General features: G+C 41.3%; 1 protein-coding gene across 4 annotated transcripts in view; it reads right to left on the reverse strand.

Moving 5' to 3' along the window:
- EDA (ectodysplasin A) overlaps positions 1-12,567 on the reverse strand; it is a 363,445-nt gene extending 350,878 nt beyond the window's left edge. For all 4 annotated transcript variants that reach the window (XM_061136568.1, XM_061136567.1, XM_061136566.1 and 1 more), the window contains exon 1: positions 12,038-12,567. In XM_061136568.1, coding sequence (XP_060992551.1) covers positions 12,038-12,433 — 396 coding nt within the window. In that variant the 5' untranslated portion in view covers positions 12,434-12,567. The remainder of the gene's footprint in view (positions 1-12,037) is intronic.
- Between the last annotated feature and the right edge of the window lie 406 nt (positions 12,568-12,973).

Consider the following 12,973-nt stretch of genomic DNA (forward strand, 5'->3'; position numbering starts at 1 on the left):
AGAAATGAAAAACGAAAGGTTACAACAGACAATGGAGAAATACAAAGCATTATAAGAGACTATTATGAAAAACTATATGGCAATAAAATGGATAACCTGGAAGAAATGGACAGATTCTTAGAGAAGTTCAGTCTTCAAAGACTGAATCAGGAAGAAATAGAAATTATGAACAACCCAATCACAAGCACTGAAATTGAAGCGGTGATCAAAAATCTCCCAAAAAACAGAAGCCCAGGACCAGATGGCTTCACAGGAGAATTCTTTCAAACATTTAGAGAAGAGCTAATGCCTATTCTTCTAAAATTCTTATGAAAAATTGCAGAGGAAAGAACACTTCCAAACGCATTCTATAAGGCTTCATCACCGTGATACCAATACCAGACAAAGACAACACAAAAAAAGAAAACTACAGGCTAATATCACTGATGAACATAGATGTAAAAATCCTCAACAAAATTTTAGGAAACAATTCAGCAACACATCAAAAAGCTCATACACCATAATCAAGTTGGGTTCATTCCAGGGATGCAGGGATTCTTCAATATACACAAATCAATCAATGTGATACACCATATTAACAAATTGAAAGATAAAAAACATATGATAATCTCAATTGAGGCAGAAAAAAACCTTTGACAAAATTCAGCACCCATTTATGACTAAAACCCTTCAAAAAATGGGCACAGAAGGAACCTACCTCAACATAGTAAAGGCCATATATGATAAGCCTACAGCAAACATTATTCTCAATGGTGAAAAACTGAAAGCATTCCCCCTAAGATCAGGAACAACACAAGGGTGTCCACTTTCACCACTATTATTCAATATAGTTCTGGAAGTCCTAGCTACAGCAATCTGAGAAGAAGAAAAAAAAAATAAAAGGAATCCAGATCAGAAAAGAAGAAATAAAGCTCTCACTGTTTGCAGATGACATGATACTGTACATAGAAAACTCTAAACATAGTATCAGAAAATTTCTAGAGCTAACCAGCAACTTTAGCAAAGTTACAGGATACAAAATCAATACAGAGAAATCACTTGCATTTCCATTTACTAACAATGAAAAATCAGAAAGAGGAATTAAGGAATCAATTCCATTCACCATTACAACAAAAAGAATTAAATATCTAGGAATAAACCTACCTAAGGAGACAAAAGAACTGTACACAGAAAATTTATAAGACACTAACAAAAGAAATCAAAGATGACATAAACAGAGGGAGAGATATTCCATGTTCCTGGGTAGGAAGAATCCATATTGTGAAAATGACTGTACTACCAAATGCAATCTACAGATTCAATGCAATCCCTATCAAATTACCAATGGCATTTGTGACAGAACTAGAACAAAAATTTCACAATTCATATAGAAACAATGAAGACCCCAAACAGCCAAAGCAGTCTTGAGAAAGAAAAATGGAGCTGGAGGAATCAACCTTCTTGACTTCAGATTATACTACAAAGCTACAGTCATCAAGTATGGTATGGTACTGGCACAAAAACAAAAATATAGACCAACAGAACAAGACAAAAAGCCCAGAAATAAACCCAGGCACCTAAGGGTACCTTATTTTTGACAAATGAGGCAAGAATACACGATGGGGCATAGACAGCCTCTTCAATAAATGATGCTGGGAAAATTGGACAGGTACATCAGGAAGTTAAACACTTCCTAACATCATACACAAAGATAAACTCAAAACGGATTAATGACTTAAATAAATGTAAGACCAGAAAGTATAAAACTCTTAGAGGAAAACATAGGCAGAACACTTGATGACATAAATCAAAGCAATATCCTCTATAACCCACCTCCTAGAGTAATGGAAATAAAAACAAAAGTTGACAAGTGGGACCTGATTAAACTTAAAAGCTTTTGCATAGCAAAGGAAACTATAAGCAAGGTGAAAAGACAACCCTCAGAATGGGAGAAAATAATAGCAAATGAAATAACTGACAAAGGATTCATTTCCAAAATATATAAGCAGCTCACACAACTCAATACCAGAAAAACAAAAAACCAAATCAAAAAGTGGGACAAACACCTAAACAGACATTTCTCCAAAGATATACAGATGGCTAACACACACATGAAAAGATGCTCAACATCACTCAATATTAGAGAAATGCAAATCAAAACTACAATGAGATATCACCTCACACTGGTCAGAATGGCCATCATCAAAAAGTCTACAAACAATAAATGCTGGAGAGGGTGTGGAGAAAAGGGAAGCCTCTTACACTGTTGGTGGCAATGTAAATTGATACAGTTACTATGGAAGACGTTATGGAGATTCCTTAAAAAAAATAGGAATAAAACCACCATAAGACCCAGGAATTCCACTCCTAGGCATATTCCCTGAGGAAACCAAAATTGAAAGAGACACATGTATCCAAATGTTCACTGCAGCACTATTTACAATAGCTAGAACATGGAAGCAACCTAGATGTCCATAGACAGATGAATGGGTAAAGAAGTTGTGGTACATATACACAATGGAATATTGCTCAGCCATAAAAAAAGAACACACTTGAATCAGTTCTAATGAGGTGCATGAACCTAGAACCTATTATACAGAATGAAGTAAGTCAGAAAGAGAAAGATAAATAGCATATTCTAACGCATATATATGGAATCTAGAAAAAAGGTACTGATAAATTTATTTACAGGGAAACAATAGATAAACAGACATAGAGAATAGATTTATGGACATGGGAAGAGGTGAGGAGAGGGTGAGATGTATGGAAACAGTAACATGGAAACTTTCATTACCATATGTAAAATAGATAGCCAGTGGGAGTTTGCTGTTTGGCTCAGGAAACTCAAACAGGGGCTCTGTATCAACCTAGAGGGGTGGGATTGGGAGAGAGATGGGACGGTGGTTCAAAAGGGAGGGGATATATGTATATCTATGGCTGATTCATGTTGATGTTTGACAGAAAACAACAAAATTCTGTTAAGCAACTATCCTTCAATAAAAATAAATTAATTTTTAAAAATCTAAAATTAAAAAGAGAATCCACAAATTTATAAGAAAAGAACAAACAATCCAATAAAAATGTGCAAGAGACTTGTATAGGCACTTCACAAAAGAAGATAACCAAACAGATAATAAACATATGAAAAGGAATACAACTTCATTAAACTTCTGAGAAATGCCAGTTAAAATCACAATGCGGTATTACTACAAACCCACCCACCAGAATGGCTATAATCTAAACAGTGACAATAACAAGTATTAGCAAGGATGTAGAATACCCAGAATTCTCATACATTGCCATATGTTGGGAATGCAAATTGGTACAATCACTGAGAAAAGATGTCATTATCAATAAATTTGAAAATGTGCATTCCCTATGACCCAGAAACTCCAATCCTATGTATATACCCCACAGAAATTCAAGTACATATAACCAAAAGACCTGTGTAACAATATTCATAGTACTGTTATTTACACTAACCCCAAACAGTAAACAATCCAAAAATTCATTATCAGTAGAATGAATGAATAAACTGTGGTATATTCAAATAAGTGAATAATATACAATAATACAACTAAAAAACTACACCTGCATGCAACATCATGGATATCAAAAAAGCATGGCACTGAGCCAAAAAAAGCCACTCCAGAATATGTACTGTTTGATATCATTTATATCAAGTTCACAATGGGAAAAATTAATCTATGATGTTAGACATCAGGATAGTCATTCACTTTGGAGAAAGAAGATGGTATAGTGATAGGGTTGGGGTGTAAGTTGGGGGTTATGAGATGCTACCAATACTTCTATTTCTTGACCTGAGTTCTGGTTACATTAGTGTATTCACTTTATAGTAATTCATCGAGTTGTACAATTATGATTTGTGACCTTTCCTGTATGTATACTTCAATAAAAAGTAGGGGGAAAAAAGAAATGAAGAGCTGAACGATGAATATTTATAGACTAGTCAGATGAAAACGACCCTCTATGAGGGCACCCTGCAGGCAAGGCAAGCAGGTTTTCTTGGTAATGTTCTTGGGAACTAAATGGCTTCAGAAGTTCTCTGGTATAAGGAGATCTTCTCTGTAAGGTAGTCACAGATAAATTACAAGTTATTTTTCACAAGATCTAAGAGAAAAAGAAAGAGATAAGACCTAAATGCAAATAAAACAGAACATCAAATGATACATAACAGGAAACTTTTTGCAGCATCATACAGGTAATGTAGTTAGGCCTCTTCTCCATTTCACTGTCTAATGATTCTAAAAACCAGTGAAATATTGCCAGTGGAGCTATCTACTCACCTAAGCATAGGTGACAATTCATAGTCTTAGCAAGACCTGAGGAAAACAGGCCTGTTACAAAACTCTTTGTTTTATATGAACATCTCCAAAGGCCCCAAATAATATATAAGTTGACGAGTATTCAGGTATCCCAACTATAACCAGCACTGTGTCAAGTATTGTGGAAAAAGACAAAAACAGAAGGCACATTTCCGAGCTCTAATATAAAAACACAAAATTTATTAAACACAGAAACAGCAATAAAAACTGGAGAATGATTCTAAGACAGAATATGGTGGGCGGGTTGCAGGAGCAGATTAGTAAGAGACAAAATGGGATAAGTATAATGGAGCCAGTTCATTAAAAACCTTCAATGTCACACTGAAAAGTTTAAATTTAAACCTATAGAAAGTGATTTTATCTGGATCCCATTCCCCTAAAATAATTCTTAGATTTAGTGATTCCTAGTCATTTTCTTCATCAACTGACACTAATAATTGATATCAAATCTAGATACACTAATGTCCTATCCAGTTAAACCAAGAGATGTTTTGTGCAAAGTTAAGGTTGACTTCAATGACATCACCTCAAATCAGTCAGTTCAGTTGTTCAGTTGTGTGACAAGTTGTTCACTCTTTGTGACCCTATAGACTGCAGCACGCCAGGCTTCCCCATCCATCACCAACTCCCAGAGCTTGCTCAAACTCATGTCCATTGAGTTGATGATGCCATCCAACCATCTCATCCTCTGTCGTCCCCTTCTCCTCATGCCTTCAATCTTCCCCAGCATCAGGGTCTTTTCCAATGAGTCAGTTCTTTGCATCAAGTGGCCAAAGTATTGGAGTTTCAGCTTCAGCGTCAGTCCTTCAAATGAATATTCAGGATTGATTTCCTTTAGGATGGATTGGTTGGATCTCCTTGCAGTCCAAGGGACTCTCAAGAGTCTTCTCCAACACCACAGTTCAAAAGCATCAATTCTTTATCACTCAGCTTTCTTTGCAGTCCAACTCTCACATCCATACATGACTACTGGAAAACCCATAGCTTTGACTAGATGGACCTTTGTTGGCAAATAATGGCTCTGTTTTTTAATATGCTATCTAGGTTGGTCATAGCTTTACTTCCAAGGAGCAAGTGCCTTTTTATTTCATGGCTGCAGTCACCATCTGCAGTGATTTTGGAGCCCAGAAAACTAAAGTCTGTCACTGTTCCCATTGTTTCCCCATCTATTTGCCATGAAATGATGGGACCGGATGCCATGATCTTAGTTTTTGAATGCTGAGCTTTAAGCCAACTTTTTCACTCTTCTCTTTCACTTTCATCAAGAGCTCTTGATGAAAGCCTCACCTCAAATAATTAGGGACATATTCCAAATATTGCTAACAGTTCTCAATAAACCATCTCAATCTACACAAACATTTTTCTAAGCACTTAAACCTTAAGAGTTCCAATTAGAGTATCTCTTAGGGAAACTGTCTGAATGAGATACTACCTTTATTTGCCTATCCCACAAAATAATCTTCCAACATTTAAATATGCCTAATACCTAATATCTTTTCGCCTTTTCATACTGTTCATGGGGTTCTCAAGGCAAGAAGACTGAAGCAGTTTACCATTCCCTTCTCCATTGACCATGTCTTGTCAGCACTCTCTATCATGACCCATCCAACTTGGGTGGCCTTACATGGCATGGCTCATAGTGTCATTAAGTTATACAAGGCTGTGGTCCATGTGATCAGTTTGATTAGTTTTCTGTGACTAGTTTTCATTCTGTCTGCTCTCTGATGGATAAGGATAAGAGGCTTATGGAAGCTTCCTGATGGGAGACTGACTAAGGGGGAAACTGGATCCTGTTCTAACAGGTTGAGCCATGCTCAGTAACTCTTTAATCCAATTTTCTGTTGATAGGCGGGGCTGTGTTCCCTCCCTGTTGTTTGACCTGAGACCAAACTATGGTGGAGGTAATGAAGATAATCCTTAGAAGAAATAGACTAGCCAGCATAGTCAACAAAAGAGTCTGAAATGCAGTTCTTGGGTGCATTCTCAAAAACAACAGAATGATCTCTGTTCATTTCCAAGGCAAAACATTCAATATCATAGTAATCCAAGTCTATGCCCCAACCAGTAATGCTGAAGAAACTGAGGTTGAACGGTTCTATGAAGACCTACAAGACCTTTTAGAACTAATAACCAAAAAAGACGTCTTTTTCATTATACGGGACTGGAATGCAAAAATTGGAAGTCAAGAGTTACCTGGAGTAACAGGCAAATTTCACCTTGGAGTACAAAATGAAGCAGGGCAAAGAATAACAGAGTTTTGCCAAGACAATGCACTGATCATAGCAAACACCCTCTTCCAACAACACAAGAGATGACTTACTTGACACATGGTATTGAGCATCTGGTGATGTCCATGTGTCAAGTCATCTCTTGTGTTGTTGTCTGAAATCAGATTGATTATAGTCTTTGCAGCTAAGATGGAGAAGCTCTATACAGTCAGCAAAAACAAGACCTAGAGCTGACAGTGGCTCAGATCATGAACTCCTTATTGAAAAATTCAGACTTAAATTGAAGAAAGGGAAAACCACTAGGTCATTCTGGTATGACCTAAATCATATTATTTACTATTATACAGTGGAAGTGACAAACAGATTCAAGGGATTAGATCTGATAGAGTGCCTGAAGAACCTTGAACAGAGGTTCCTGACATTGTACAGGAAGCAGTATTCCAGACTACCTCCAAGAAAAAAAAATGCAAAAAGCCAAAATGGTTGCCTATGGAGGCCTTACAAATAGCTGTGAAAAGAAGAGAAGCTAAAGGCAAAGGAGAAAAGAAAAGATAAACCCATTTGAATGCAGAATAGCAAGGAGAGATAAGAAAGCCTTCCTAAGAGATCAGTGTGGAAGCAATGGAGGAAAACAATAGAATGGGAAAGACTAGAGATCTCTTAAAGAAAATTAGAGATACCAAGGGAACATTTCATGCAAAGAAGGGCACAGTAAAGGACAGAAATGATATGGACCTAACAGAAGCAGAAGATATTCAGAAGAGGTGGCAAGAATACACAGAAGAACTATACAAAAAAGATCTTCATGACCCAGACAACTACGATGGTGTGATCACCCACCTAGAGCCAGACATCCTAGAATGCGAAGTCAAGTGGGCCTTAGGAAGTATCACTACGAACAAAGCTAGTGGAGGTGATGGAATTCCAGTTGAACTATGCAAATCCTAAAAGATGATGCTGATAAAGTGCTGCACTCAATGTGCCAGCAAATTTGGAAAACTCAGACGTGGTCACAGGACTGGAAAAGGTCAGCTTTCATTACAATCCCAAAGAAAGGCAATACCAAAGAATATTCAAACTACCACACAATTGCATTCATCTCACATGCTAGCAAAGTAATGCTCAAAATTCTCCAAGCCAGGCTTTAACAGTATGTGAAGCGTGAACTTCCAGATGTTCAAGCTGAATTTAGAAAAGGCAGAGGAACCAGAGATCAAATTGCCAACATCTGTTGGATCATTGAAAAAGCAAGAGAGTTCCAGAAAAGCACCTCCTTTTGCTTTATTGACTACACCAAAGCCTTTGACTGTGTGGATCACAACAAACTGTGGAAAATTCTTCAAGAGATGGGAATATCAGACCACCTTACCTGCCTCCTGAGAAATCTATATGCAGGTCAAGAAGCAACATTTAAAACTGAACATGGAACAACAGACATGTTGCAAATTGGGAAAGGTGTATGTCAAGGCTGTATAATGTCACCCTGCTTATTTAACTTCTATGCAGAGTACATCATGCGAAATGCTGGGCTGGATGAAGCACAAGGTGGAATCAAGATTGCCGGGAGAAATATCAATAACCTCAGATATTCAGATGACACCACCCTTATGGCAGAGAGCGAAGAAGAACTAAAGAACCTCTTAATGAAAGAGAAAAAGGAGAGTGAAAAAGTTGGCTCAACACTCAACATTCAGAAAACTAAGATCATGGCATCTGGTCCCATCATTTCATGGCAAATAGATGGGGAAACAATGGGAACAGTGACAGATTTTGTTTTCTGGGCTCCATAATCACTGCAGATGGTGACTGTAGCCATGAAGTTAAAAGACGCTTGCTCCTTGGAAGAAAAGCTATAACCAACTTAGACAGCATATTAAAAAGCAGAGCCATTATTTGCCAACAAAGTTCCATCTAGTCAAAGCTATGGTTTTTCCAGTAGTCATTTATGGATGAGAGTTGGACTATAAAGAAAGCTGAGTGTCAAAGAATTGATGCTTTTTAACTGCAGTGTTGGAGAAGACTCTTGAGAGTCCCTTGGACTGCTAGGAGATCCAACCAGTCCATCCTAAAGGAAATCAGTCCTGAATATTCATTGGAAGGACTGATGCTGAAGCTGAAGCTACAATACATTGGCCACCTGATGTGAAGAACCGACTCATTAGAAAAGACCCTGATGCTGGGAAAGATTGAAGGCAGGAGAAGAAGGGTATGACAGAGGATGAGATGGTTGGATGGCATCACCAGCTCGATGGACAAGAGTTTGAGCAAGCTCCAGGAGTTGGTGATGGACAGGGAAGCCTACAGTCCATGGGGTTTCAAAGAGTCAGACACAGCTGAGCAACTGAACAGACTAAACTGAACTGAAAACCTAATATAGTGGCTGGCTCATAGCAGGCTTTCTATTTATTGAACTATATTGTTAAATTACAGTAGTACATTAACCTTACTCATCTCTCTCATGGTTTAGTATACTTTGATCATATCCTCTCTACTGCTCTCTCTACAGACTGAAAAAAACAGACTAGAAAATCCCTCCAACACTTTGATCAATTTAGGTTGGCTTCTGGGGATTTGTATCAGCTGTTAAGTTTTTCTTGATGAGCAGCCACAAGGATTACCTATATGATTGTGAATGCAAATCCACTTTTTGTCTTTTACAGGGAAATGATAAGAGTTTTGTTTCATCGTTGTTTTCAACACTCTTCCTGTTAATGCCCACCATATTCTTGGCTTTTAGGACCACAGTCACAACTGGGCCAACTTCTTCACAGATTCATAAACAGTGATTTTTATTTTACTCTAACAATAATATTGTATATTATGAGTCAGAGACTGATAAGATGTATTTATAATAGTTCCTGAGATCATCTCCAGTGAGTATCCAGATAAACCTACAGATACTCAGCTACTCCAGCTGAAGGAGACAGGCATGATTCCAGAAGGTCCACAGTGACCCTTTCATTTTTTATCACAAACAATTGTCTCCACTGGGGAGGCTTTTCTAATATGTCCCTAGGAGAATTTTGTCGATCTCTCTGCTATGTATCCTGGCTGCCCTAATTTCCTTCTGTATTCTGTTTTTAAAGTTTTAAAATTGAAAGATGGCCTACATACATCTTCAGTGACTTCTAGATCCCTTTCTTGAGTCATAAGAGCCCATCCTCTCATAGCATGGATAGGTTTGCATGACCTTATACAATGAAGTGCCTGTGACTATTCTCCCTACCTGGTCTCATGAGATCTTCCTGCAATTTATTCTTATCAGTTTGCCTGCACTCCTTGCAGATAAACTGGTGTGAAACCTGTGTTTTGCCCATGGAAGGGTGTATATTTTTATCTTTCTTCCTCTCCATCTAAGAGTTGCTGTAACAGCAGCTGTTTGTGTTGAAAACTGAAATATAAAAATATGACCTACGTGGCCAAATCCCACTAGGCTGTTTACTTCCTTATTTATGAATCAGATTCTGTCAGCACGATTTAGAATCTTGACTGTCAGCAATACTGCAATTGAATGTCCTTGCAAAGCCAGCAGAGGGTGCACCAGGGCACTGAAAATTTTACCCAAGATGTAGCAGTATCAATTTACTAGCCAATCACCAGTTCCCTTTTTTTTTTTTTGCTTGGTATACTAAACCTAATATCCTTAAATCTTAAGTTCGTTCTGGGATAAAATTCCTTCAAAGCTACTCTAATTCTCCTGAAAGTGAACTTCAGGAAGAATAAGGAATACATGGTTAAACTTAGTCTGGCTAAAATGAAGGTAGAGTAAAAAATGATGCAAACTACTTTGTAAAATTTACAAAGCTCTACCCAGCTACCTGACAAAAAGTTTCCAGAAAGTAGTATATCTCGGAATGGGAACTGAACTGGGAGCAAAGAGACCAGTTACCATTCTAATTTTGATCACAGTTGTATGACTTTAGACAAGTCATTTCCCCCATAGGAATCATGTGTTCTCCAAAGATCAAATGGACTCATGGCCCCTCATAATTCAGAAAAAACTCTAACTCCACTTGATGTCAGTAAACGTAAAGAGCCAGTAGGCTTATTTCTACTCCTCGAAAAGACTAAAACAGAATAAAGGACAGAAGATAGGGCACTGTATTTAAACCTACACAGAACTATTTTGAGTACCATGCAAAGGCAACTAAACGTCATTATAGACCATATGAGAATCCCATACCATCATAGAAGCCCCAGAATACAGCTGTTCTGCTAGTCCTCAGCCTACAAACATAGGTCTGTCAGTTCTGAATGCCAAAAAGCCTTGGCCACTATTTGACTAAGTAAGTTCAATCCTTCATCTTTTCACAGAATACCAATGTTCAGCTGCTAAGTATTTCTACTGGGTATAGTCAGGGATGTAGGGTGGATAGATAAAGGGAACCAGAATCCTAATTATCATGTAGCTACAGTGTTTAAAGTTTCAAGTACCAGAAGCATGTCTATTGATTCACTTCTTTGATAAACTGTTATATAAGTTTAAGTGTGCTAGCAAAACATTTTAAGGCTCAGGACAACTTTACAATGTAGAAACTGTGTCAGTCCTAATATTACAGCATTATCATGAATGCAACACCAGCTTTGGATGGGTGGTCAAAGTAGCACAATGTTATACAGTATGGCAATGACTCTAAATGTGGTAGTAAATATAGAAGGCCTGGGTCGCTCACCTCAAGGAGTTATTTGCACAACTTGCCCTCTTCCTCAAGAGGAACAAATTGACTGTTATTCTTTAACCACCTCAAAAAGATCCTTGCTGCTTCTCTTAAGTTTTACACGAGACAAAATATGGCAAACGAGAATATTTAGTTTAAGTGCACTAAATTTCCCTAAATAAAGAGATTTGCTGTTTCAGAAGTTGTATAGCAAGACAACTACCAGAATTTCTACCAGAATTCCTCAGGGGCGCTGATCCTCACTAAATTACCGAGGACAATTCGTCTCAAATTGCAGGTAAGTGTGAACAAGTCCACGATGGTCAGCGCACCAGGACCCCGCGCAGAAAACACGGTTCAAAGTTGTTTCAACGGGCGTGGAGCAGTTATTACAGCTGTTTACAGCTCCAACTCCAAACGAGAGTCTGCTAGTGCTGGCATCAGCTCTGGACACGAAAAAACAAGCACAGCGGGTGGAGAATCTCACCGGGAGCAGAACGGCCAGGCTGCTGCCGTTAGTCGGCCAGGGGGGCAGCGCCCGCACCTTCGCGCCGCGGCCCGGCCGGGAGGGCAGCCAACTCTTCCAGAGGCAGCCGGAGCCGGGGGCGGCGGGCGCCGGCCAGAGTTCCCAAGTCCGGGGGTCCTGAGAGACTCAGGGTGAGCTGGGCCAGGGACCGAGGACAACCTGCCCCCAGGCGACCTCTCCCTGGCTCGCCCACCACCTCCCCGGTCCAGCCGTCGAACTCGGCTCGAGGTGGCGGAGTCCTCCCCCGGCCCCCGCCCTGCGCACATGGTGAAGGGGCCCTGCCCCTCCAGAGTGACTCACCTGGTGCCCATCCTGGGAGTCTGGGGGGAGCGTAGTTTCTCCCGGCTCCAGCGGCTGCTGCTGCGGGGACCGCTGCCCGAAGTGGCGGGTGATGGGACCGTCGGGGTCGAGGCCACCGGGGCTGCTCAGGGTGCCCGAGGTGCCAGGGGTACCGGGGCCGCTGAAGCGGGACTCAGCTCCCCGTTCCCGCCGCAACTCGGAGCGCAATTCTAGGTAGCAGCACAACGTCAGCAGGTGGAGGGCCAGGGAGAGGCCAAAGAAACCCAGAAAGAGCCGGCAGCTGTTCCCTTCGCCCGCCCGGGCAGGGGCCCCGCGACAGCCGCAGCCCTGGCTCCCGCGTTGCCGCGGCGCTGCCGCGGGCAGGGGTTCCCTGCGCTCCACCTCGGGGTAGCCCATGGCCTCCGGAGACACCCACTCTCTGAGGCCCGGGAGCCGCCGCGTCTGCCTCAGCCCTTCGCGACCCCTGACAGGCGGCTACTGTCCTGCCATCGGCTGGGGGCTGCAGGGACCCGTTCCTGCGCGACGGAGGCTGGGCGGGACCCAGCAGGGAGCAGCCTCATGTGCAGCTCCTCTCCGAGGGGTGGGAAAGAGAGGAGGAGGGGAGGGAGGGATAGGCGGCTCGGCCCGCCGAGGGAATGAGGGAGGAGGCCCCGGCCGACCCCGCCCCGTGCCTCAAGCGGGTGCTGGTACGCCCAACCACCGGGCCCGCCAAGCCTCGGCGCCCCGCCCCCTACAGTTCCACCCGGGGCCTCCAGCCGCGGGGCGGGGCCTGGGGGCGTGTGGGTTCGCCTCTGTCCCGCGGCCCCACCCAGTTCTTCTAGCTCGCCCTGTTCCAGTTGGTGACTGCGGCTGTCGTTCATCCCTGGACTCCGCCCCAATTTAACCCTTGAGCGCCAGTTCGAGGTTGGGGGGAGAGGGGAGAGGAGGAGGCGAGGC

Source organism: Dama dama, chromosome X (genome assembly GCF_033118175.1).
Source record: "Dama dama isolate Ldn47 chromosome X, ASM3311817v1, whole genome shotgun sequence".
NCBI lineage: Eukaryota > Metazoa > Chordata > Mammalia > Artiodactyla > Cervidae > Dama > Dama dama.